The sequence below is a fragment of the Phoenix dactylifera genome, chromosome 3, assembly GCF_009389715.1.
Source record: "Phoenix dactylifera cultivar Barhee BC4 chromosome 3, palm_55x_up_171113_PBpolish2nd_filt_p, whole genome shotgun sequence".
In the NCBI taxonomy this organism is placed as follows: domain Eukaryota; kingdom Viridiplantae; phylum Streptophyta; class Magnoliopsida; order Arecales; family Arecaceae; genus Phoenix; species Phoenix dactylifera.
The window spans coordinates 22,597,590-22,624,331 of NC_052394.1; the positions used below are offsets into that span (position 1 = coordinate 22,597,590).

At 39.3% G+C, this 26,742-nt stretch overlaps 2 protein-coding genes and 1 long non-coding RNA gene across 3 annotated transcripts; 1 reads left to right on the forward strand and 2 right to left on the reverse strand.

The window, feature by feature from the left end:
• Positions 1–1,402: 1,402 nt before the first annotated feature.
• On the reverse strand, positions 1,403–3,367 carry LOC103716528 (WUSCHEL-related homeobox 5-like). The gene is made up of 2 exons (XM_039124035.1): positions 3,018–3,367; positions 1,403–2,008 (listed from the first exon to the last, which is right to left on the reverse strand). The coding sequence occupies exons 1-2, from the start codon at positions 3,349–3,351 to the stop codon at positions 1,584–1,586; spliced, it is 759 nt and encodes a 252-aa protein (XP_038979963.1). The 5' UTR covers positions 3,352–3,367; the 3' UTR covers positions 1,403–1,583.
• A 13,218-nt stretch (positions 3,368–16,585) lies between these two features.
• LOC103716515 lies at positions 16,586–18,457 on the forward strand. The gene has a single exon (XM_008804540.4). It carries the CDS (start codon positions 17,232–17,234, stop codon positions 18,216–18,218), a length of 987 nt encoding a protein of 328 aa, XP_008802762.1. The 5' UTR covers positions 16,586–17,231; the 3' UTR covers positions 18,219–18,457.
• Positions 18,458–24,966: 6,509 nt separating this feature from the next.
• Positions 24,967–26,701, reverse strand: LOC103716514. The gene is made up of 3 exons (XR_605535.4): positions 26,649–26,701; positions 26,465–26,518; positions 24,967–25,518 (listed from the first exon to the last, which is right to left on the reverse strand). It is a non-coding gene; the product is annotated as an uncharacterized LOC103716514 (long non-coding RNA).
• Between the last annotated feature and the right edge of the window lie 41 nt (positions 26,702–26,742).

Below are 26,742 nucleotides of genomic sequence, written 5' to 3' on the forward strand. Positions count from 1 at the left end.
AAAGAGTAACTATGTTAATTAGGGTGAAAACATAAAAGATAGATAATATTAAATTTTCCAAACACTAGCAGACTTGAGAATAACTCTAGAAAGGCACTAAACCCAAACAATTTTAGAGATTGGAGAAAAAAAGCAGTTTTTTGCCACTTAAGAAGTCCAATAATTCACAATGCATGGCCAATGCATTCTCATTTCCTCCTGTACGTGTGTCTATTTCTCTCTTTAATTCCAAGAAGTCCCACATTACGTTCCGCTCCTTTTTCATTTACTAGAAGTTTGCTAGTATGGTTTAAGCTATTAAGAGAGAAATTTAATTAAGGCCATTATTGAAATTGGAAAAAAGTTCCGAAAGATAGCTACTTTTATAAAACACTAATAATGTACATATAAATACACTTCTAACAGTTTTAAATCTGGAATAATTTAATCAAAAACACTTTTAATATATATATATATAATAATTAAATCATGATTACCTTTCTCTAATGCAATAAATCTCCCTTTAGAAATATTTCTCTTATTTCCTCCATTAAAAGCTTTTAGAGTCTATTTTTTTTTCAAAAAAATTGAATTCTTTCTTTCTTGCTAAATCCAATTTTCTATCATCTATTGATCGGTGATACCTTTACTTCTCATTTTTTCCTCTCAAAATCCAGCAATGTTAGAACCGTTTCTTCTATAGGAGTTTTGCATGTTTTAAGTCTTTTAAAGGGAAATCTAATTCAAGGATGCTATTAGAAAACTTTGAAGTTTTTAATAAAATAATTTGATTATGGTTTTTTTTAACTAAATTAAAATTAAAAAACTAAGATACTTTTATATATATATAATTTAACTAATTAATTGACTAATAGATATGAATAACTTAATGAAGAATTTAAGGGTGAGGATTAGATCTTAGATATGAATTTATGCATATATGTATTTATTTTTTTTTAACTGCACAACTTGGATGTTCTTGCTTGTCGCATAATTTTAAAGTTGTATATATTAACTAGCCTTTGCATGGCTGTTTGCATTACATCGGACAACTACACAGCAGACGCTAAGACATGGGGCTCCTCGTTGCAGACGGTAAGGAAACCATATGGCTACAGGTTATAGGTTGCAGAGAATCCAGAGGCCATGCTGATGAATAGGACTCGTAGGACTTCCAAATCATAAATGCCGTACAGTAACCCACTTCGTTTTCAAGCGATTTCACGTTTCGATCGAAACATGCGACCTCAGGTGCACGGGCCACGCTGTCCCATTCTTGTGTCCAATGTTTACGTACAGACACAGGAAATAATAAAGGAAGAAAAACATACGAGCCGGTCAAACTCGCCAGTACTGTACATTTGACCACCTTCATCAGAGTAGAAGTGTAGAACAAAACCAATAAAACAAACTATTCCTTGATCCCTCCAATCTCTTTACACATCCATTTATTCACCATGGCCTGAAAGCATCACGATGACACAAAAGAGTAGCAAAATGAAAAAAAAAAAAGAAGTAAAGGAGATGAGATCAAAGCAAAACCACTGTCCAACCCCTCTTTTGTTTTGTTTTTTTTTTCTTAACACCCAAACACAATGGTTTTCTTAGTATGGCTTCCTAGGAGCACGAAAGAAATTGAAGGGTGGTTGGTTCTCACCACCCACCTCGTCTTCTCCATCGTCCAAGCTCTCGGACTCTGCTGAGGCTGAGGTTAGAGTGCTGACAGATCTCTCCTCCAAGATGCCAGTGGGGTGCAACGGGAACAGCTGCAGTGTCTCATGGGAGATGGGGCCGTTCATGTTGGCAAGACCTGCAGTGCTGTGGCTCGTTCCAGTGGCATGATGATCATAGTGGTAGGCTGGATGAGGGGCGTTGCTGAATGCCTCTGGGATTATCTCCCGGCTCACTTGAAACTCTGGTCTTGGATTGATGTTCACAGCTCCGGGTAAGAACATGTTAGGGAACTGGGGTTGGTAGAAGCCAACACCACCAACCTGTGGTACCTGAAAGTAATATGGGCTGCGAACAACTGCATGAAAGATGGGCCACGAACCCATCCAATGATGAGAGAAAGCTTTATCAGAAAAAAGGATGAGAGAGAAAGAGAGAGATAATGCAGTTCTACATGTAACTTTAAGACGGTTCTGAATAATGAGACAACAATACAAAAGGTGATTAGTATTACCAAATGTTTTTATTCTAGTGTATAAAAGAGATAAAAACAAGAAGTAATAACTTGTGTTGAAAGTTAACATAAGAGCTACTAGAGATGGAAGGAGGAGATCTGTTGTTAGCTGAGAATATACACAAAAAAGGAAGGTGAAGAGACTGAGGGAGAAGTCTGATGGACAGCTGAGAATGGGATTGTTGTCCAGTGTGATATGCAAATAAAAAGTAACTGGAAAGGGAAGAAGACAGATGGCGGGGCGTTTTTTTTTTTTGATGGAAAGAGGACGGATGGCTAGCTAAAACAACATAAGCAAAAGCATGAGAATGGTACAAGACAGAAAAAAGGTGATCAAAAGTGGTCAAGCAGGAGAAGCAACAACCCCAAAACAAGAAAGAAATATCATTCACAAAGAAGCAAACATAAAGGTAAAAGTAAATTCCGTGAAATTATGCAAGGAGAAAAAAATGTCCATTAGGCACAATCTCTTACGCATGCAAGCAAGTAAAAGATCGTTAACTATTTACAGCTTAAACGAAAAAAAGAATGCATTAAATGCTACACAGTATTGTAGATAAGGTTGGAAATATAACTAATAGATGAGTAGAACCATGAGGGCAACTTGCATGATGAATAAATACTGTTAAAACATATTATAGTTTTCTGTGAAGGGGAAAAATTAAACAAGAATCAAGTAAACCCTTTCTTAACCAGATAAAAGGAAAGGATGGATCGATCGTCTTTTTTTGTTGTTGATGATGATGATAATGGGAGGCAAGGATGGATCATCTTAAACACTTGAGAAATAACGAGCCAACTTACAGTAAAAGAATAGACACAAGACATAAAACAGACAGTCCAAGCGGCTCACCATTGGTGCAAGTTGGTGGAGGAGGTACTGGTGAGAGGACAGGTGTCGGCGGAGCTTGGTGGAAGAGTCTGCTATAGTAGGCGAAGCTCTCCTGCTTCTGCTTCTGCCTCTGGCGAGCCTTGTGGTTTTGGAACCAGTAGAAGACGTTCTTCCCCTCGATGCTCCCATACTCCCTAAGCTTGCCAGTTATCTGCTGGATCTGCTCAGCGCTCGGCGTCCGGATCCCCTGCCGGTAGAGTCCTTCCAGTATCGCAATCTGCTCCTTGGTCGGGTTCCACCGAGAACCCGACGGCGACGGCGACGAGGCCGATGCCGACCCCTTGCATTCCTCCATGGCTAAGAAAGTAGGAGTTTTGTTTTATTGGCACTTGTTCTGAGGGGCTGGGTTCCTTTTTTATACATGCATGGAGGGGGTGGTGTGTGGGAGAGAGGGGGGTGGGGCTGAGAGTGTGGTATCTACTTGTCGTCTAGTGGAGTCAAGAAACGTGAGAGGGGAGCGGGGTGGGGCTGGCGTTGGGGTTTGACATTCGTGTGGTTTTTGGAGCTGGACAGCTCTGAAAACATGGCGAGGAGCGGCCGAGGGGCGCCAGGTGCCGCGTCGCTTTGTTTGGCCTGGATGCGAGCATTCAATGGTGGTGGTAACAGTTGGGGTGGGTGATCACGGAAATGGTGGTCGCCAGCGAGTCCAAGTTTCTTTTGGGTTGGAGCTAAGAGATCACCCCCTCGGGAATGATACATATTCTTTGCTTGTGTCATTGGATTTATTAGAGCTTTGATTGCATATCTTTCTAATTATAGCATATATTTGACTGTCTTTAGGAAAAATAATTGTTTATACAATATTTGCAGACTTGCAGGGACTCATCTGGTTGGATATATAACATTCCCGATCATTATGCAATTTAACAAATTGATTTCATTGCAGTACTAGTTGGTAATCATGATTGTCCATGAGGCAATGTGCATACAAGATTTTGCATGCATGCATCCAAGAGAAAGCTAGCAAAAGAGAGTTCCAACAGCAATCTTGAGCACAAAACTAAACTCTTTCTAATAATTAATCTTGATATGCTCAGTTCTCATCTCAAATTTAAAAAATAATCTTGCAACGTTGGCGCCACACGTTGAAAGACATTGTTCTATCTTTTTAGAAAAAATCTGATTCACATCTAGATACAGAACTTATGTGTTGCATATTGAAGATACATAGATCCTTCAAATCATTTATGAGATTGTTCAGCTTGTTGAATAGTTTAACAAGTCTACTTACAGACCATTATCTTTTGTAAAAAAAATTTTATTACTATTTTGTATTTTTTTTTCTTGCAAATTTTTTATAAATAGATTTTATAAACTCTTCTTTTTTCTAATAAGGGCGGGATGGTTTTGACACTCTCTTCATTGAAAAAATAATTAATCTTCAAATATGCTTAGCGCATGATGACATTCTGAACAAATTTTGGCACCTGTTTATGAATGGTTAGGATGCATAATGTAAGTTTCCTTTTTTAACCTAAGCTTCTTTCTCGATCTTTGTATCCATAAGATGATAATAACATACTTTTAGTTGGCGTGTTCTTTTAATTCACATCTCTCATGCGAGCGTAATTTAACATTTTAACCTGCAACTGCAAGGGGTTGGAGATAATTGTGTTGCATGTCAAATGGCAAGTATCAAGGCAATCAATAACAAATACAATATACATAACAATGCATCGGCTATATAGGCAATAAAATGCTGATTCATGTATCTCGTTAAATAGCCTTCAAAGAACTGCATCATAAAAGTTATCCTTCACGTTCCCATGAAAATTCAAAAAGAATTAACTAAAAAAAAATGTAACTATGGTGCCGAGCATCCTTAATCACAAAGATAAGAAAGTATATGATTTACATTAAATTGAACTACTATTTTGCAACATCGGCTGCATGCTCCATCCTCATATGACGAACCTCACAAACGATTCACGTGAAACTTACATATAAGGTATAGGGAGGAGAATGCGTGTTTCTCACAACGTTCAACTAATGATATTCTACTACTTATTCTATTGTCAAAAGAAAATTCCCTAATGATGCATAAGACTCAATTCCAGAGTTTGTTTGCCTTGAAAATATGTGCATTAATTGTATGTATTAGACTTAAGTTGCTGATAATAAAAACAAACTCTTCAAAATGCCTGTAGTTGCGAGGCTCCAATGTGTTCGACTCTTATCTTTTTAATTTTCGAAAATATTCCTAATTATCTCCGAATGGTTTCTTTTCTTTCTTTAGGTTTTCTATCGTCAGGTGTTTTGCTCTTAGTTGGATCCGGCCTTGGAACCTAATCTAGATAAGGTGACAAGGCGGCAACATGCTTGTGTTTATTCCCTCGAGACGTTTCTCTCAACTACTTGGAGTACTAAAAAATCGATCAAGCATGACAACCGTGCATGGCGGGGTGTGATAGAGGAGGGAGTGCGCGCGCACTGCAGCATGCTTCCCCCAGGGACATAAATGGCACGAAATCTATTCCTCCTCCAACCCTCTGCATGGAGATTCGGTGGGAATTCGTAGGAAAGCAAACAAAGAAAGAAAGAGAGGGAGATAGAGGGAAAGAAAGAAGGGTAGCGCGGAAAAGAGCATGTTTGTGTGCGTGGTACTCAGCAGTCGAGTTAGTCTTAGGCCTCGGACTTGGGGGGAAGAGGTCAGATCTCTCATTAGTAGCTAGCCTAGTGATAGGTTCTACTAGCTGAGAGGAGCTATCTGTAGGATAGCTTCTTTTTTTTTTTGAAGAGAGAAATGAGGGAGCTTTGGGAAATGGAGAGCTTTTGGCAGCAGGCTGGGCGATACGTGAGAGGGAGACCAAACGGCGAGGGGATACCGGAAATCTCTTCAATGCTCACATATGAAGGGAGAGGGAGAAGGCTAAGCCTTTGGACAGCGAGAGAGGTTGGTGCGTTTTGGGGAAAGGAGTCAGAGAGAGAGAGAGAGCGAGGGAGGAAAGGTGGTGGGTGGGGGGGTTCCAACTGGGCGACGCAGCGCCACCTTTCCGCAGCGACGCCTCGTGAATTCCAACTGCATCCTCCCTCTCTCTCTCTCTTTCGCAGCCGGATCCAAGCGGATTGGGAGGGTGTGTCAGCGGAACCGAGCGGCAACAACTATGGAGTCGAACGGCCCTTAACGATCGTTTTTGGTAGGCGTACTCGAGGCGATCACATTGCGATATGATCAGTGAAGTTTGAAATTAATCTTTGTTTTGTGGTAAATGCTTGAGTTGGATAGCCATTTTTATCTCTTTGGCAGGGGAAGCTAGGAATGCAAAAGAGCGTAGCTGAATACCGGAGTTTTCTTCTTCTTCAAAGATTAGAAAGTCATAGCATTGTCTTTCTAGGTCTTTATTACGTGGGTGTATATATAAAGCATTAATGCAAACCCAGCTTTTCTTTTAATGCAGAACATGGATGTTTCAGGCCTCCCTCATAAATTAAAATACATCCTCTAGCTAACCACTACTTTAGTACATAAATTCAAAACCCGTTGTTTGCTAGAGTAACTAAACTCTTTGATCTGATATACGCACAAGCCAGAGTTTAAGCTACTGTCATTTGCTTTCTGCTCTTGGAGAGGCAATGGTGAACCCTGCTGAAAGTTGAAAATTTTCTTAACGGGTTCATGGATCATGTCAGCAAATGGCAGATTATATGTTGGAAAAATGAGATTCTTGAGAAAAAGTTTGTATAAAACAAGAATCTCCAACAAAATATTAAGGACACTGTGTAATTTAATAGCTGCTCTCTTTTCAGTCAAGACTGCACTGGTGGCTTCTGGGAACCAATTTTTAAAATGACATTATACATTGGATATAATGCAAGAGGGAAATGATGTTGGCCATTATAACATGTCATTAGCCTTACCGTTATTCTTATTTGTATGTTTCTCTAAATTTTTTTTTAGAAATACTTTGTTTTGATCAAATATCTTTCCAAAAGTGATTGCACAATGAAGTCAGTGAAGGTTAAACCGATCAAACACCAGAAGTAATTTCCTGCCTGTCCAACGATCAATTTCTCAAATCCTTCACTGCAGTCTCTTCTCTACCTCCTCCTATGTCTTCTCCAGCCAGCCAGGTTATTAACTCTCGTTCTCATACCCTTCCTCCTTCCATGATGGTCCTACCTCTGTTGTTTCGCGATCTGCTCGGATTGTACATAATTATGAGATGTCCTGCCTCCACTGTTTGATTGAATGACTGAATGATATCAACGATTGGTATAACTGCTCTCTGTAGCCGTGGAAAGGATTCTGTAAAGCATTTTTGGAAGTGCAGCATGCCCGAATCTCTCTAGATCGCCAGTTCAGCCTCCAGCAGCCTCGACGGTGCAACTTCATGGATATGTAGAAGGATGGATAGTATGTTGACATTTCTTCCTTAACCTAGATTATGTTATTGTAACAACCCAGGACCTCACCCGAAATGGTCACTCCACGGTTCAATCTCTAATGTCCTCGTCTGACGTTAGGGTTCAAATCCATTCAAATCCACGGAACCTCTTAGGATCTCATCCAAAAAAGCTAATCGAAATATATTATTTGAGTTTCTTGATCCTGTATAAGCACCCAAGATCTATCCAGCGAATAACTGATATGGGACTAAACGTATGCCCGCAAGAGTCCTCATAGTTATATTTATTTCTCATCTTTGCTTCCAATCATGCAGGCCTAGTAGACCAAAGGTATGAACTGCTACAATGCTATGAATTTGGAGTTTGGTTATTTCCCCAAGAATAGAGCATGTGTTTGTATCATGGGAGGCTTGTTGAATCAGAGAGATTTATCAAAGACATGCCCATGTCACTAGATTATCTTATCGACCCGAGTCTGTTGTCTTCCAACAGAATTCGCAAAAATTTGAACAGCGGTAGGAAATCTTCTCGATTCCTTCTTGAGTTATAGCCTTTAGAAGACTCAGCTTATGTTCTTCAATTAGATGTACATGATGTCAATGGAATGCCGAAGACATCGACAAATTGAGAATCCATGTCGAATGAATCAATCTGAAAAAGAGATCAGCTTGTCACTGGATTAAGGGGAAGAATGAAGCGAGTTCCTTTGGCATTGGAACAGAAGGCACCCACAGGCACAGCGAATCTATTCAACGTTGGTTTTGTTGCCCATACCTCATTGGCATTTGCATAGCACAGATGAAAAACAGAAAGAGCATAACCTTTGGAGCCACAGTGAGAACCTGGCTCTGGCTTTTAGGATAATGAGCTTGTTGGAAGGATCTGCAATGAGGATATTTTGAGAATCCTCGAGTTTGTGATGATCACCATATGCGTACAAATTGGTTAGCCGGGCTGTTGATTAGGAAATAGTTCTGAGAGATGCTTTATTTTCATTTTTAATTTGGTTTGACTTCAGAATAACTTGTCTCAATTTGATTGCTGTAATGCATACCATGTGAAGAGCTCCATAGATCTTCCATAAAATTGCTTACAGCTTCTCATATTTCCTCTAAAGTCTTATGTAAGCCAGGAAGAGCTATACTTGTTCATGTGTTTCTTATTGTTTTACAATGCTTTGCCTTTTTCTCTCCCCTCTCTTCTGACCAAAACAATGCTTTGACATTTGTTGATGTGTTTGTTGGGAACCTAATGGAACTTGGATGGCAGGTGGAGGGAAGGACTCATTGCTGGACTCTGACAGGTACATATTTGGAGGATTGCAGGATCCAAGCTCAACCCTCTGGAACAGCAGAATGAGGATCACTAGGAGAAAGGTATAATGGACAAACATCGGTTTGCCGAAGGGTAGTCATAGCTTGCTGTTATGTTACAACATTTAGAGGAGCATGCAACAATGATAAGGAATGATCATAACACTTTGAGCCTCCTAGAAGTTCCACTATTTTTTAGTTTCCATGTTCTCTAGATGGTGACAGGCTGTTTCTGTTGATTGCTTGCAACTGGGATGCATCACTTATTATCAGCTCTGTTTCCAAATGGATTTTGTTATTAAAATTCCAAGTGGACTTAAATGTATATTGTTATTATCAGCAACTCTATGGTTTGTTTTCGTATGAATGAAAGAAGTTTCCTTGGTTATGATTATGTTCAGTCATGCCACTTGTTTAATTATTAAATATTTTCAGAGTCTTGCTTGATTTTTTTTTGAACAAATTAGACAAGAAACTCTTATTATTTCTGAAGCATTGCAGGTCCGAGTACTTTTCTACCATTACTAGGCCAGAAGCTAACTGTTTTTGATAACCATGTTTACATGCTCACTCTAATCACTGCTGTCAGTCAGCAGAGTGAGAATTTGTAGAAGGGCATGCCTCGGAGATGGAAATTTAACTGGACGGCCTGTTGCTTTATGGGGAAAAGGAGGTCATAACAGAAGCAGTTGCTTGAACAATATATGAAAGAATCATGCATGCATGCCAAAATCATCATGCCAAGTCTTTAATCTCCCAAGGCCCAGACTAAAGATCCTGATGTCTATGAGGGACATAGGTACTTCCCAAAATTTTAGACATTGGTACATATTCTGCACTTCAAATCTATTTGATATATTGTATGTAACTTCAATCATACGTACTCATGCATTCAGTTATGTTGCATTGTATTAGTTTATCGATTATAACATGTTTGTTGAGACCTAAGACTAATCTGATGTAAAGACATCAAGATAATATTGAAATCTTAAGTTAAACAATCACAATCATTAAGACAATCAACAAAAATAATAAAAAAAATTAAAAGAACAAAAAAAAATGAAAATAGGAATTGTTGTACTGGCATATATGGATCCGGTATATCATTGCATACTGTGTATCGATATGGTACTAAGCCAGTATCATACCATATTGGTCACTAACCGATACAACATCCGGTGCTGCCTCGGTGGACCTTCCAATTGAATAGTAGGATTTATTATGCCTGTCAGCATGACCATCTCCAACAGTGAGCTTGAATAAGCAACCAACACTACCTCAACATTAACATGGGATAACAAAGCTCTGGAAGGTGCTTCAAGTGAAATAAAGCCTGTTTGCTTAAGAAAAAGGAAATGAAGCCTAAGTAAAAAATAAATGAAGACTTAACATAAAGCATAGTAATGGACATTTTAATTTTTGTTTTCGGAACGGGTAGGTATTTTGTTGTTCTTTTGCTCCTAATGTAGCTCGAAAGGGGAAATACATCGCTTTTGTTTCAGCAGAAACAGAGACAAAATATGCTGAGGTTGAATTGAAGCCTGGAACCAATCTCCTTGGACGTGTAGATGAGACATTTTTTCTACATCTATAACAGATATGAACCTATCAACAACCATGATGAGGACAAGTGCCATATATCTACTGTCAGTATGAACTAATTCGGCGATTCACTTATAATTTGTTAAAGCAATAGAGGTATTCAGTCACTAACATGCACTATAATATAATCATGTGATTTATTGTTTTGTGAAAAAGACTTGAAGTGGTTTTTCTAAATTGACATTAACTGCTTTGCAGAGTTATGATGCCACAACTCATTTTGAGTCAACAGTCGTAGTTGCTCTCTATGCACAGAAAGATAACTAGGAAGGTAATCTTTTGACTTATTTGAGAAAGCATATAAAATCATTCAAGTTATCCATTGGTACCTTGAATGACTAATTATTTTATATTACTGACAACAGAATGATATTACATTAAGGATGAGCTAATTGAGGGATGAACTAAAAAGAAGCTTATGAAGTTTTTCAAGAGTTTTTTGGAAAGTATTTGTTGACAAAATTGTTAATGATGATACTTATAGAGAAAGCTTCGAACTACCAAATTGCTTGCTGCTGGGTCACTTGTGATAGACCATAACGTTATGATGTTTTGAAACAAGGAAGAGATTGCATCATTTTTGATGTCATATGGACAAACTGGGATCTGAATTTCCCATATTGGTAGCTAAATAAGTATTGATACTAAAAGGAAAATAGGAGAAAATTTGCTTGTCCGTTAAAATGTTCAGAGTACTGTTAAGTAATTTTTTATTCGTTTTTTTCCCCATGGTGCGGGAGCTTAATTTGACTCTGGATCTGAGTGCTGCAAGTGCTGCTTCTGAGGAACAAGATGCTTAAATTCCCATATCAGTCTCCAAATAGTATAGAAAACAACTCTGCATTGACTGACAATTTCCTTCCATCTGTATGATTTTTTATTTGATCAGTGAATTGCGAATTCTAGCCTAAGTTCATATGGTCCTCCAAGTTTTGTTAGTATTTCATCCTCGTTGCATAAGCATTCAGCTGTGGCAAGAACCAAAGCCCTAATTCCATGCAGGCACGGCAGAAACAGTAAAAGTATATTATTATGAAACATGTGCTTACATGCTAAGCTGGAGTGGTAGAATAAAACAGCATTCATGTCTGGTGAAAAATTGCTGGACGAGTTTCCTATTTTTATGTGGTCTGAAAAGTGATCGCAAGCAGCTTCATTTCTTCTGCTCATTTATCGATTTGAGATTCCAAGTTACATGTGATCATTCCTGTCTCCGAACAGAAAATAATTATGACTGCCTCACAAGCCTGAGAAGAAGTACTTGTGAGTACCATGCAAGTCTTTGAATCAGAACAGGCAACTTTTATGAAGGAGCAAGGTCAAGGGTACCTATTTGGAGCTGTGTAAGATGTCTTATATGAGGCTAGATGATAACATCATTTACTGCGCTCGTGACCTTATACATGAGGTCCACATGATGCCTGTTCAAATGGCCTCTGCTGCCTTCAGGTCTTGTGGCTCAAACCCACACCTCTTTTCTGCTCCTAATGTAATGAAAGGATGAATGGAGAGGTGTAGATTAGCTGTGGATGTTGCAGATGTAGCAACTTGGAGAGGATCGACGATTCCGCCATCGAAGAACCTGTAAGTAATGTGGAGAGCTAACATGGCCTAGAAGGCTAGAAACGAGCTTCACCGCCAGCATGACAGCTCCAGAAAACTTGATGAAGCTGAGAAGAAAGGCAAACGGGAGAAGCAACTTGGATGACATTAAAATATTTGCAGAAGTAGAGAAAAACAAAAGAAAAAGAGAGAAAAAAATGATTTTATTTTTTTGTTCCATCATATTTGGTACATCTCAGGAGTTATATATACTCATGTACAGACTCTATAAAAGAAAATTAATATAAGTTGATATAAAATCATACTAATAAAGAAAAATAAAACTTGTTATGTGATTTCTAAAATCATTTTAACAAGATCATGCTAACAAATAAAATAATACTGATTGATACATGATCATGCTAACAAAAAAAAATAATATGAGTTGATACAGGTTGTCACGTGATCTCTAAAATTATGCTAATAGATGATGCTATGGAAATAGCATGCACATTGAATTTCTAGTGATGACATTTGTTATTTGTAGGATGCCTGAAAGGTTAATTGGAGAAATCAGTGCCAACTATTACCAAAACTGAATGTCTACAAAACCTAAACTAAATGGATCTTGTGGAGAACATCTTTTTTAGCCCTTTCTGATGGTAGGTGAGAGGTTGCTACGTACACTTGAAATTGTTGTTGAATAGTGGCTTCCATAAATCCCCTCCTTTGCCAACGCTCCTTCATTGATGCTCCTAGATGTCACAAATTTGACATCCAACCTAACATGAACTCAACTTAATAAATTCTGTTTCTAAGAAATATTTCCGCTTAAATATCCTTCTCATGCTCTTCTTTGGGTCATAAAAAGGCATCCTTCAGCAACGTCTCTTAAACATGCTATCACTGCTGGTGAGAGACATGGTAGATTTGGCTTTGTAATATTTGGGAATGCAATTTGAAAGGTGTGGTCCATTCGAAAGATGTGGTCCATTCCCCTGAAGCATAATACAATAAGCATGAAATTGTTGTTGAATAGTGGCTTTCATAAATTCTATCCCGGATGATGTTTCTGTCCTGGACGTGGCAATGAATGCTCCTGCTTATTGGTCTGGATGAGGTTCTTTCCTCCACTGTTTCTTCTTACAAGCATAAACATTTTCTGTCCTGATTATCAGACACAGGTTTGGAAACATTTAGCTTCTTTTTTTCGCATCCTCTCTTGATAATGTAACTCCACTCTCCGCTCATCTCTGTTGTAAATACGATTAATCTTCAATAAAAGCCGAGTGGATCCCTTTGCCTTCCCTTTGCATCAAAAAAGAAAGATGTGGTCCATTCTGCTGAAAAAGATCCAATGGAGTCCTGCCTAAGAGGCCAACAACGTCACTTCGTTTAAGATCCCTTCTCCAAGCATGCCGTTGGTTATGATGGCCTGGTAGCAAGTGAGCATTCACTTGGGACAACAATATCTCTTCTTGTCTCCCTCCGTCCTAATCTCACACCTAACCCTAGGAGCAAGGACCATCCGGACCACAGAATATTAGATCATATCATTACAACCAGGCATCTGACTAATCTCATAGCCGTTGCTATGAATATAGGCCCCTTCTAAGTTGGCACGGATAACATTTTTTTGTGACATATGATATACCTAGTTTGGAAGCTGTTCCACTTGTGACTTTTAGAACTTGCGAGGAATATCTTGGCTTTTGAACCTTCCAATTAGATCCATGCGAATGTGGCTCCCTTTGCTCAAAAATGAAAAAAAAAAAAACAAGTCTTATTCCAATGTCAGTAATTACGGCACAGTTATTTCTCATTTGTCTTTTATTGAGTTTATCTAAAAGGAAAGTAATCGCAGATGCAGCAAACATACATTATTATAACAAAAATTACATAGTAAATAAAAAATAACAATAAAATAGTGTCAGAAAGGATTCAAGTACGATGATGCAACACAATAGGCGAATTCAGATTCTTTCAGTTCATTGTTTTCTTCCAGTAAACACATTCCAATTCATGATTGAATTGGCAACGTATATTCTCCCAATCATCACTATTCATATATTGTATGAGAGTTGTGAGTAAATATTTTGCTGCCAAAATTATGATTGAGAAAATAGTGTCAGAAAGGAATCAAACAAACTCTGCGCTAGAAAGATTGGACAAGCTGGTGAACAGTGAGTGAGTAATCCGCTGCGGCCATGTTCAGATAAAAAAATCTGCTAAGGGTCCAATATGAAAGTAAGAGAAAAATAACACCAAGGGCTCGTTTGGTTCGCGGAAAAAGAAGAGGAAAAAGTGTGGTCAACGAGAAAGTAATGAAATGCCTCTTGTTTGGTTGGAATTTTCAAAGGAGAAAGATGGAAAAGTTGTATTTCCATAGGAATATGGGGCTCGTTTGGTTCGCGGGAAGTATTTTCCCTCCTAGGAATATGATTCCTGGGAATCAGATTCCTAGGAAGAGGATACCTAGGAAAGTACTTTTGACATGTTTGGTTAACCATGGGAAAGTGACTAATTTCCAAAGTGCTTATGTTTGGTTGACCATCCACTTTCCTAGGAAAGTTATGTATAATTCCTATTATGTCCTTAATAAAAATTAGGTCTTTAATGCCTCTTTAATGCTTCTTTAATGCTGAAGGGTCTTTTTGGAAAAAATAAAAAAGGAGTGATTCCCACCTCATGGGAAAGTAACTTTCCCATGTTTCTCATGGGAAAGACTTTCCCATGAAATGTGGGAATCATATTCCCATGGGAATACCACTTTCCCATCTCTCTCCTTTGAAAACTCCAACCAAACAAGAGGCATTTCATTACTTTCCCGTTGACCACACTTTCCCCCCTCGTTTTCCTGCGAACCAAACGAGCCCATGATTCCCACATTTTATGGGAAAGTCTTTCCCATGAAAAACATGGGAAAGTTACTTTCCCATGAGGTGGGAATCACTTTATTTTTATTTTTTTTCCAAAAATGCCCTTCAACATTAAAGAAGCATTAAAGAGGCATTAAAGACCTAATTTTTATTAAGGGCATAATAGAAATTATACATAACTTTCTTAAGAAAGTGGATGGCCAACCAAACATAAGCACTTTGAAAATTTGTCACTTTCTCATGGTCAACCAAACATGCCAAAAGTACTTTTCTAAGCATTCTCTTCCTAGGAATTTGTTTTCCAGGAGTCATATTCTTAAGAGGGAAAATGCTTCTCGTGAACCAAACGAGCCCCAAAGGCTATTGAATTTTGCTTGGAGGAGGATCTTCTGATGCCTAAATTAGAAAAAAGTTTTTGAGAATGGCGGAGATTTAAGAATAGTGAAAGCAAAAGTAGGGTACCAGAGAGAGTGTATCTGAAGGTCTTCTAAGTGTAGATAATATTTAGTGAGAATTAGTATACGTCATCAAGTAAGACGGATGCACGTCTTAATTGTTCAACAACTGCCTACATGTTATGCACGTTGTTGGATTTAAGTGTTGAGGATGTATGTTAGTCGATCGTGATGAAATGGTTTTCTGTTGAAAGAGTTTTACATGATTTTTTAGTGCCTTTAATGAAGGTCATTTGGCGGGCTTTCATTGGTTAGTTTTATTATCCACCAACGATGTGGTTGGAGATGTATCAAAATAGATATTATATCCTATATTTAATGCATAATTTTATGTAATGTATCTATGATCATGATTAGAAGATTAGATTTATCCAATTTCATCAAAGATAGGAGAGGATCTCGACTCATCAGAAACATCATGTCATGTCAGCATCCAACGGGAGCAGGTATGGACCATGGAGAGGTAACTTTAGAAAAGGCTCCAAATTCTTCCTTCAAAACTTATAGTCGACCGTCCTCGACGATCTCAGTCATCAATCCAATCTCCACGGTCCTTCCAATACTCAACGGTCGTAAGTCCACCAACTCATGGAGGTGGCAGTCGGATCGGATCATAAATAGATCGGATCACATGCAGATCGGATCAGAAAATCATAAATCTGAACCCGACCTCTTTATTAAACAGGTCAAAAATTACAACCTGAACTTGACCTATTTATAAAACAGGTAACCCGACCCGACCCGTTTAATATATTTAATAAATAGATAACCTGTTTACCCAACCCAACCCGACTTGTTTAACCTGTTTGCCCAATCTGACCCGTTTAACCTGTTTAGACCTGTTTAACCTGCCCAACCCGACCTGTTTAGACTCGTTTAACCTGTTTAACCTGTTTAATCCGTTTAACCCATTTAACATGTTTAGATCTTATTAACCTGCCCAACAGTTAAACGGGTCAAACATCTAGAATCCATATCCGATCCAATTAATAAACAGGTTAAACGGGTCGACCTGTTTACGATACGAACCTGTTTAGGCCAAATCCAAATCTATTTATGGTGGATCAAATACGAATCAGGTTGGCGGGTCGGGCTATATTTTGCCACCCCCTATCAACCCAGCAATTGACAGTTATAGGAACAAATTCAAAGATCATCCCACCACGCGTCCATCTCCCATTGGATGCACCTGCAAAACATAGCATCCCCTCCTCCCGTAATCATCCGTACCCTAAGCCCTGCCACGCCGTTTATCGTGTCGGGTCCTACATCAATTCAACGGTCAGGATCGAGTGACACACGACACGAACATTTCCGCGAGATAACGTAACAGGCAGCTTTATTGCGGTGAAGACAAATGGAGAGGGAGTAATTCTCTGTTTTTTTTTATATATAGGTTGGAGTTCATTGGCTTTGGAGAAACGACACCGTCCTTTTTCCTCTCCAGGCCATGTGATCAGCTCTCGAACGACGCGACGCTTCTCGGCCTTCCGTGCTCGCAAGCTAGTGGTGGTTTTCTTGTACTCCATGAACGATTCCTGGGTCCAAGCTGGTCTTTTTGGGAGCAAAAGCTGAGAAATTTGGCCCGGAATGGCGGGTTCCAGCAAAAGTTGAGGTGTTTTGGACCTTTGGAGGTGCCATTAATGGCTGGTGGGTCTCAGAATGTGGTCTTGATGCTAAAGGTGTGTTCTTTTTACGTGGTTTTAGATTTCTGGGTTTTAGAAGAAGTAGGGGTTTTTTTGGGAAAAAAATTTCGGTGTAATTTCTGCCTTGTTTTCTGTGTTTTGGCTTCTGGGAAATGTTGCATTTGTTTGGGATTTTGGGATCGTGAAGATTATTCCTCCCAAGAGTAGAGTTTTTGTTTCGTTTCTTGGTGTTTTTTTTTTTTTTAGTTCCTCTGTTTGCAAGAACTACTCTTGGCTTTAGGGATGTGCCAAAGACGGGATTTTGATTAGGGACATCATAGTGATTTTTGGGGTGTTGTTGAAGATAACATCAGTGGTTTGGTGGTTTGGGGATGCGATTGGAGGCAAAAAGATGGGACGTTTGAGCAGTTTGGGCATTGGGCTGATCCTGGTCTCGGGGTTCCTGTTCCTGGCGCTGGCAGCAGAGCTTTACTACTTGTTTTGGTGGAAGAAGAGAGGAGCTAACAGAGATATAGAGGATAACTACACTAGTCCTGGGAGAGAGCTCCTCTATCTCTTCTGCTGGAAGAAGCCATCTTCTCTGAGCCCCACAGCTCTCAATCCCCAAGAAATCTCTACTTCAGCTAATGCCGCAGTTCACTCCGATGATGGTCAGCTTTACCTCGATCCAAACTCAGGTAAGGATCTTCTTTTGAGGCCATTTGGAGGAGGAGAAGAGAGCATGGAGGCAGAGCTCATGAGGCTTCACAGCCTCTCTGGGCCTCCAAGGTTTCTCTTCACCATCAAAGAGGAGACCAAAGAGGACTTGGAGTCAGAGGATGGGAGATCCAGAGGAGGGAGGAGCAGGAAAGGTTCAAGAGGGAAGAGCTTGAGTGATTTGCTTGTCTCTGCCGAGACCCCATTTTTAACTCCTCTCTCTTCCCCTCCTTTCTTCACCCCACCTCTAACACCTTTGGATTGTTACAGTCAACATGGGTTCAACCCCCTCTTTGAATCCTCAAAGGAAGATGATTTGCATGGCGTGAGGTGCTCACCCCCTCCAAAGTTCAAGTTTTTGAAGGACGCTGAGGAGAAGCTCCTAAGGAAAACACTAGTGGAAGAAGCCATGAAGGCTCGGAGAAATGGGGGAGTTGTCGAGGATGTGGCAAAGCAACGAGCTTCTGCTCCTCCTCATCATCCTATGGCTGCTGCCTCTCCTCCCGCAGGCCCGCCGGAAGAGGAGGATGGGTCTTTCATCACTATAGTCATGGGAAAGAACAGAGACAAGGGGCACCAACACCATTCAAGCTCCTCACAGGTAATTCCATTACCTTCTTCCCCTTCAACCATTAGAGCAACTCATGGGAAGCCTATTCCCCACATGAGTTCCAAGGAATGAGAAGTGACCATGGTTGTAATTGTTGTTTGATCTTTAATCCACCATTAGATTTGTCTGCGAAGGTTGTAAAGAGGAATATAAAAACAAACTTTCATTTGCCTCTCAATCTGGCAGACTGGCAGCGAGTTCAGTAGCCCATTCAGGTTATTAGTAGTTTAATTTCTCCACTCATATACTGTGCAACATGTCTTTTTTTGTCCCCTTTTAATCCGCAGGAGGCAGCTCTGCTGTGTGCATCATGAACTTCTGTTTGCCATCATTCCAATTTTATTTTTTTAATGCTCCTAAAATGGATATTTAAAGATTGTCTACTGCAAAGACACCAGGAAAGAAGTCTACTTTCCATCCCCCTCTTGTCTTCCAGTGTCTGAACCTGTAATTATTCATGTGAGTGGTAGTGCTGGTCCTGCAGCCTGTTGCTGCTCTTTGTCAAAAGAAGAGGAAGAGGCAGTTGTGTTGTTTTTTCACAGGAGAAAGCGCTTTTCCTGCTCTTTTCCATTACTTCTAGACAACTCCATCAAACCTTTCTTTTTCTTCTTTTTTAACCTAGTTAAATACTACCCTGGTTCATTCACCCACCATTAGAAGGGATGTAGAGAAACCTAGTCAAACAAAGCGACGAGGCTTTTGAGATAAAGGAGCAGGTTTTCCGTATTCTAGATGAGGCCACTTAAGGGATGAGGTTGAAGTATAATCACTCTACTATGAGATGGGACTTGGAAATTCCCTTGCAAAGCGTGGCAAACATACCAGATGATTTTTGAGGTGGTTGGAAAGCTGAAGCTGTCAACTTAAGAAAGTTCCACTTGTTAAGAGGGGAAGGATTGAAAGCTTGAGATCTTTGCTTGTTGTAAACCTAATTTCTCACCCAAAAAGCTAGAGTTTTTTGTGGGAAATCTCCAATGCCCTTTTCTAACTCCAATTCAACTTAGGCTGTGACCCCATAGCGACATTTACAGTGTAAATCTTGCAACTTGGTTGGTGCTAATCTGTGACATTTACAGTGTAAAGCCTCATTTCCTGCTTCCATTCTGTATGAAGGTCAGGAAGACCAATTCCTTTTTCTGACAGCCTCGGCTTTAATTCTTTAATCCGATAATCCTGCACCAGATTCTTGGTAATTCAAGTGGAGATGGCGTCACGGACTTTGCAGCGTGTTACTTATTAGCTTTTTCTCTTTTCCTTTTCATTCATGCTAGAAAAAAACTTATTCTTTCATTCATGCTCTGATAGTAGGCATCGAGTGTTGCACAACATTGGTCTCATTCTTTCAGTATCTTAAAAAAAATTTCTTATGTAATTTTAACCTTGTCTCTGAAATGAATTCTTTAGGATAAGGACTTTACTACATTTGCATAACAGATCAATATTATGCTCTTAATTATGGAGTCTTGTGGGTGGGTATGAGTTGAATGTATGGTTTTAGCATGGATATGCCAATAAAATCTAGTAGGGTGGGGATGGATGGTCGGAGGCGGTGGGTGCAAGCTAGGGGAATTATTATATAGACCTAGCTGTGTCTTAAAAAAAATGGCCAACTTTCTAGGCCTCAACATAGTGACAACTTTGAAAGCTATAAAGGTGGTGACAATCACTTGGCCTTTGGCTAAGCATCAAAGCTGTGGTGGCTTGTGAAGGAACCGTGAAATCGGACTCGCCGAAAGTGACTTTCCTCCAAAATCAAAAAAAAAATTCCAATCTTCTTGGAATCATCCCCTGTGACCCCTGTGTCACACGGCAAGCATCTGTCCTTTCAGGAAATGAGACTAAACTGTTGTTTTGGGAGAATTTGATCCCTCCAGCTAGTATAATCATGCAGCCAACTAAGACTACCGTGCATTGGTACCCAATTCTCTTTTAGTCAAGGAGCCATAGTCCAGTTTCCATTATTTCCTTGTTTCAGTGTTTCAACATATCCATTGCTTTCTTTTTGCCTGCTTTTCGTCAACCTCTTGGTGGAGGCTCTAGCTTTATGGTCTCTTCCTTGGCAACCTAATAGACCTAGAAACGATTGAATAAACTAGGGATGGCAATGCTTAATTATTTAATCTGTTTAACTTGTTTTAATCGATTATAGATTAGATTAGTTTACCTATTTAATAAAATAGTTGAGTTCGGATCTAAAATTTTGATCTTTGTCATATATAGGTCGGGTTTGAATTGCTTTTTTTGGGCTTGCCGAGTTCTAGGTTTTTGGATGATTTAGGGGCTGTTGGCAGAGAAGAGATGGAGTCCCCCCGAAAACCTTTTGAACATTCATTTTTATATTTTTTACAATTTCAGCACATTGTAATTTCTCATCGCTCGCAATTTTTACATCGAACGATTCTATTGCAGCACCCTTAAGTCCTACCTTCTGCTGCTCCGCACAATTGCTATGTTTATAAAATTGTGGGAAGAGCCGTTGTCCACCAACAAGAACACGTCATGCTTGCCGATCGACCTAGGCACTTCCTCTTACAACCTTTTTTGTTCCCTCTCTACAAATCTTTTCTCTAACCTTCAATGGTTGCATTATTTTTTCTCCTTATTTCAGCCATGTTTGCAGCCAAGGTATTGGACAAGGTTTCCAATGCCTTGTTTATGTTGGCCTACCATGTATCCAACGGATCCGTATCTTGTTCAATTTGACTTGATAGCCACCTCTAGAACAAACCATGTCATCCCCTAATTGGCTATCTAACGGAGTCATATTTAAGTTATTATGAGACAATTAGCACATGAAGTTTGTCTTAAATTGAAAAAATAAACAACTTTCACAGTATGCTTCACATCTTATCATATGATAGAGAGCAGCATCTTGTTTCAACTTGAATTCAGAACTGGCTTGGAGACGGTTTGTTTGCCTAAAAACTTCAAAAACAAAATTTGATTTTGAAAATAAAAAAAATCCAGATCACTAGGACTCCTCTTGATAATGTTCATCCAACCCTCGATTTATTCTTTAGTTATTCTCCGATCTTCCACTAACATAGTTCCTCTTTGGAGAGGGAATCTAATCATGAAAAGAAGTTAGAGGACCACATCTCCACCTATCAATCTGTAAACGAATCCAAGGACCTCACCACTTTTGCACGGCAAATCAAAACCAAAATGTAAAGCTGGTACCTTGTGTGGCTTGCACTCATATGCTAGAAGTGATTATTGGTTGGACCAGATCGGCCACTCAAATAGTGGATCAGTTCAACTACCAAGCAACATGCACAAATGTGTGTGTATTGCATGTTTTTTGGTTTTATCCAGTTTTGTGCGTGTTGCTTTATGGTTGGACTGGTCCATCAGCTAAGCAGTGGAATCTGGTCCTACCAATAATCACTCTTGGTACTAGTAATTGGTCGGACCAGATTTATTGTTAAGCTGGCGGACCAATCCAATCGTGAAGCAACACACATAAACAAGTGTATTGCATGATTTTCGATTTTGTCTAGCTTTGTGCATGCTGCTCCATGTTGGACGACTAGTCCATCAACCGAGTAGTGGACCTAGTCCAACCAATAATCACTTCTAGTACTAATTATTAGTCGAACCAGATCTACTGCTGCGCTGATGGATTATTCCAACTATGAAGCAACATGCACAAACATGCGTCTATTGGATGCTTTTGTTCGACTTTGTGCGTGCTGCTACGTAGCTAAACCGGTATGCTTCGTAGCGGTGGATCTGGTCAAACCAATAATTTCTCTTTTCATGAGATCAAAGCCTAGATCAAGCTATGCTGCACCTCATGCGCGAGCCTGCGCTCTCAAAGTGCATTTCAAGGTGGGTTGCTGATTACCCTGCTTGGGGAAGGGGGACCATGATCTCGATAGCTGATCCACCTGATGCTCTGGTTAATTTACTCTGCACTCGCGCGTGTACGTGTGTTTTGCACTCACACGTGTGGGCCTCTTTTCGTGGAAGAGCTATAATGTTTTTTCTTGATCAAGGTGATTCAAAATTATCAATGTTCTTTGCACCTTGAGTTTAAGTAGGAAGCCTTGCGACTTTCTCAGCTGCCTTTCCCACAATCCACCACCTTGGCTGGTATAAACATTAATATTGTCCGTGCCAAATTGCCAATATGTTCATGAACTAACAAATTAGCTGAAAAAAACCCTAAGAGCATATTTGAGGGGAGGAGGGATAGTTAGGACTTTTGCATGGACTTCTATTTCAGCTGTTTGGTTAGAAAAAAAGGTTATTTTAATTGCAGATAGGAATAAGAATATTTCATCCCGCGAAAATTCAATTCCGACTTTTCTTTAGTATTCAAATTTTATTCATTCCAATTCCGATTCCGATCGCGAACGAGATGCACCAAAGAATGTGAATATTTCAATTCTCATTCCGATCTATTCCGATTGTGAACCAAACACATTTCAAGAGCCTAAACTTTTCTGGATGATCATGTTCAAAAGTGTTGCAAAGACATAATCGCAAATTTTGGGTTCTAGAGCATCTCATCATGACTTGGAAGCACAGAATTTGGCAAAAATATGGTAAAACAATTCAAAAAAAGAATAGAAAAACTAATATAATTAAAATAAAAATGGAAATTTTGTGAACATAAATATATATTGTTTATATAAAACAGAACATGATGATACAATAGATATTTATAACCAAAGTCACGGGAACGGGATGGCCAAAAAAAATTGTGCAAACTAAAAGTTCATGAAGTTATCTAAAAAATTGCAGCGTGCACTTTTGGAGAAAGTCTATAAATAGAAAATATATAAACTAAAAAAATTCATATAAAAAAAATAATTTGGAGTTTTACTTATTTTATGCTTATAATAATTGTATAGGTGTACAAGCCAGCTACCCACTTATCTCAGGAAGCCTTAAAGGCTTCAACCCATGAGCCGCTGTGCAGGAGGCTGAGAAACATGCAAACATGGAATGGAGAAGAAATATAATAGGAGTGAAGAGGCGAAGAAAAAAAAGAAAAAAATCTCTTTGGTTTTCATTATCGGCGAATAATTCAGAAAGTCACCGATATTCATGATTTTTACTAACTTAATGGATTTTTCATGATCCATTAACATATCAACGAGTCATCTGTCAAATAATTTGATAAAATATTTAGAAACAAATTATTCATAATTTTTTTTTTAAAAAAAATGCAGAATTTTGTTACTATGCTTCAAGGCAAAAAGCTGGTTCTAGTGACAGAAATAATAACCATACGCTATTATAAAAAGCATGCAAGTTAAATCGAGCAAAGTTAATATGATAGAGCTATTGACAACTCGACACCCCAACCCCACAAGTAGGGCTGGAAGTGGGCTCGGGCCGGCCCGAAGCCCATCGGGTCGGGCCGCCCGCGGGCCGGGCTATGGGCTAGGGCCAATGCATTTCGGGCCGGGCTCGGGCTGAATAATTAAGCCCATTTCTATTTCGGGCCGGGCTCGGGTATCTCATTGGCCCGGCCCGGGCCCGACCCAAGCCCGCGCCCATACTCAGCCCGAACGCGGCCCATACTCAGCCCGAACGCGTTTGCATTTCGTTTAAAACCACTCTAAAAAATGTTTGCAGATTGTCTTCATTTTTTACTTGGGATGTTACCAGGAGTGAATACTCTAGCACAAGTTCTTTCGTTTGCTGGTTGCTTCCCTGTCAGCATTCCATGTCCCTGCTGGCAGATGGTTCACATCTTAAGTTTTTTTTATTCTAATACATTGCAGGAGGAGTGCGCAAAAAACCAGAAACTCCGAAGCTTGACTTGTATATAGTTCTCGCGGATTCATCTCCTTGGGTAATCGAAATATGTTTTTTTTAATTTCACCCCATTCCCTGATAAGTTTTGCAGTTTCTGGATTGATAATACGAATCAAGTGTATTTAGCTTTTGGAATGAAGGGGACACCTTTGTTGTATTGTATATTTCAAATTTACAGAACTGTATCAAGAGTACCAAGATTCTGTTGGTGGCATCATCCCTGTGCTCTGATGCTTCAAATTCATGTGCGAAGTGAGATTATTCATAGCTGTTAAGCACAAGATGCAATTACTTTTAGCCACCTAGTGTGTCAGGTTTCCGAATTTATTGCAGGTTGGTGGACAAGAATTTAAGACACTGGCAATAGGTCCATTCAATTTGTTGGGGTTTGGTAAAGAGTCTTATCTTCTAGGTTGATAGTCTCATGCGTTGTTTGAGGTCCTGGCTTCCCTATGTTACTCAAACGGGCCGGCCCAGGTTAGGACCCAACTGGGCCGGCCCAAATGGGCTCGGGCCGGGCTCAGGCCGGGCTCGGGCCTTGTTCCTTAAAAATTTTTCGGGCCCCGGCCCGGCCCGAAGCCCCGAAAAAAAATTAGGGCCGGGCTTGGGTAGGGGTTTGGCCCGACCCGGCCCGGCCCACTTCCAGCCCTACCCACAAGGCCTTTGACACCTTTACATGGCATGTGAATGTCACAATAAGATAAGCAGAACTCAAATCAACATTTATAATATGTTTACATCAGAATGCCTGTTAGGATGGAACTTAGAACCTCTGCTCTAATACCATGTTAAAATCACCAATTATTTCAAAAGCTTAAGCTAATAGGATAAGATAGATTTATTTATATATTTTATATTTTCTTACAATGGATTCTCAGAGAACCCCATTATAACTCTTTTTCTCTATGATAGAAAGAAAAGAATAGCTCGTCATTGCTGGTGCCATTGTTCAATGACTGAACAGATGTAGCTAAAAAATATTGACGATAAAAGAGTGAAATGACTTGAATTGATAGACATAACATGCAGTTCCATCAAAACTCTGTAGTTAAGCATGTTTGGACAAGAGCGATAGTAAGATATTTTTGACTCCCAGATAATTGTCCAGATCTAAATACAAAACAGAGGAAGCTGAAATCAAACTAAACATGACTCGAGCAACAACAGACATGGAGAGGACATCTTATGAGATACAAGCATCTTCAATAGGATTTTATTTTACCAGGAAAATAAGCAAATCAAGAAGTGTTTTCGTGGATTGAAAGGGCATAAAGCTGTCCAAGAACCCAGCAAAGTTTAACTTGAGCATAAGCTAGAATCTTTTGTTTTCTTGATGCAATTATGCAAGCTAGAATCAAAAACTTAAGTTGCCTATGAAGTGATACCTCTATATAAAAAACAACGACAATAAAATTGTAAGTCCATGCCAGAGTCAAGGGCCACAATCTGCACCAATGATCTTGATTCTTGATTTCAGATCAACATGACTAGGATGACCATCGATGTGGAAATTAGGGAAGATGACTCGCTTCGCTTCGACCCCTGTTAAATCATATATTATCAGGCAATAGCAGAATAAACACCTGTTGTTCTGAAATTTCTGCAAATAACACAAGAAGTAAAAGGTGAAGTGTTGCCACATAGAAATGTTGCAACAATGAAACAACTTACTACTATAAGTTTTTTCTTTCTAAACAATACATACAAAAAATGAAGAGTAAATAATTAAACCAACAAGAATATCCCATATGCAATGTCATCCCAACTTTACAGGACCAGTTTTATGCATACAGCTTATTTCTGAAAAAAAAGGAGAGATTTATAAACAACTTTTTTTTTTTTTGGATGTCCCTCCACCAATACCAATTCTTCACAAATCAGTGTCCTCTACCTAAATTGCTCCCACTTGACTACAGTGCATGTGCCTATGCTATCCACCAATCCTCTGATTTGTCCCATATTGATGTGGTTCCTATGCTCTCTCTGGTATAATCAAAATCCACACTCTCTATAACACAATCCATTCAATCATATCTGACCTTTTATTTCTACTTAGATTAAGCATCCACCCGAGCAGAAATAAATAAAGAAATAAACATATTTCAATAAAAGAAAAGAAAAACCATTTTTGAGAATTCTTGGGGCACATTATAGAAATATTTGATGTCTTGTTTGGAGGAAGTGTGCTCCACATCCAACTCTCTGAAGAGCAAACTGCAAATGAGTGAGCTACAGTGTCATCGAATATGCAAAAGTTTACACAGAATGCAGTCTCATTGATGACTTCTCTTAAACAATGTCTAAGAAGCAGAAATACATATTCTTCAATTGATAAACAAACAGAACATGACTTAGTCTTGATGCCTGAGATCGTAGCAAACCATCTTCATCCATTAGACAACAAATACTTTCTAAGTGATGCATTATGAATCAAATACCTACTGCTCTGATAAGTAACTTGTGATAACCTAATGTAGAGGAAGAGGGAGGGAGGCGGCTTGGATCCAGTATATTGCTCCGAGGCAAGCTGGGAGCCAGGAACTTACTGCAAATGTATCTGGAGTGATTCATTGTATAATAGCACAGCATGCATAGGAAGACTGCAAAAATGTGAAAGAATTAAGCTTATGAAATGAATAACAGCAATTGCAAAATCTTAAAATCCTACTTTTTATCATAAAAGAGCTGGAACAACATCACAGGGAATAACATTCTAAAATGCAAGTATACCTTCCACTAGGCTTGTTAAGGTTTCTCAGCTTGGTTTGAGTTAATGCTGGACCAATTGTAGCAACTATCATTTGCACAAGTGGAGATGAAGAAG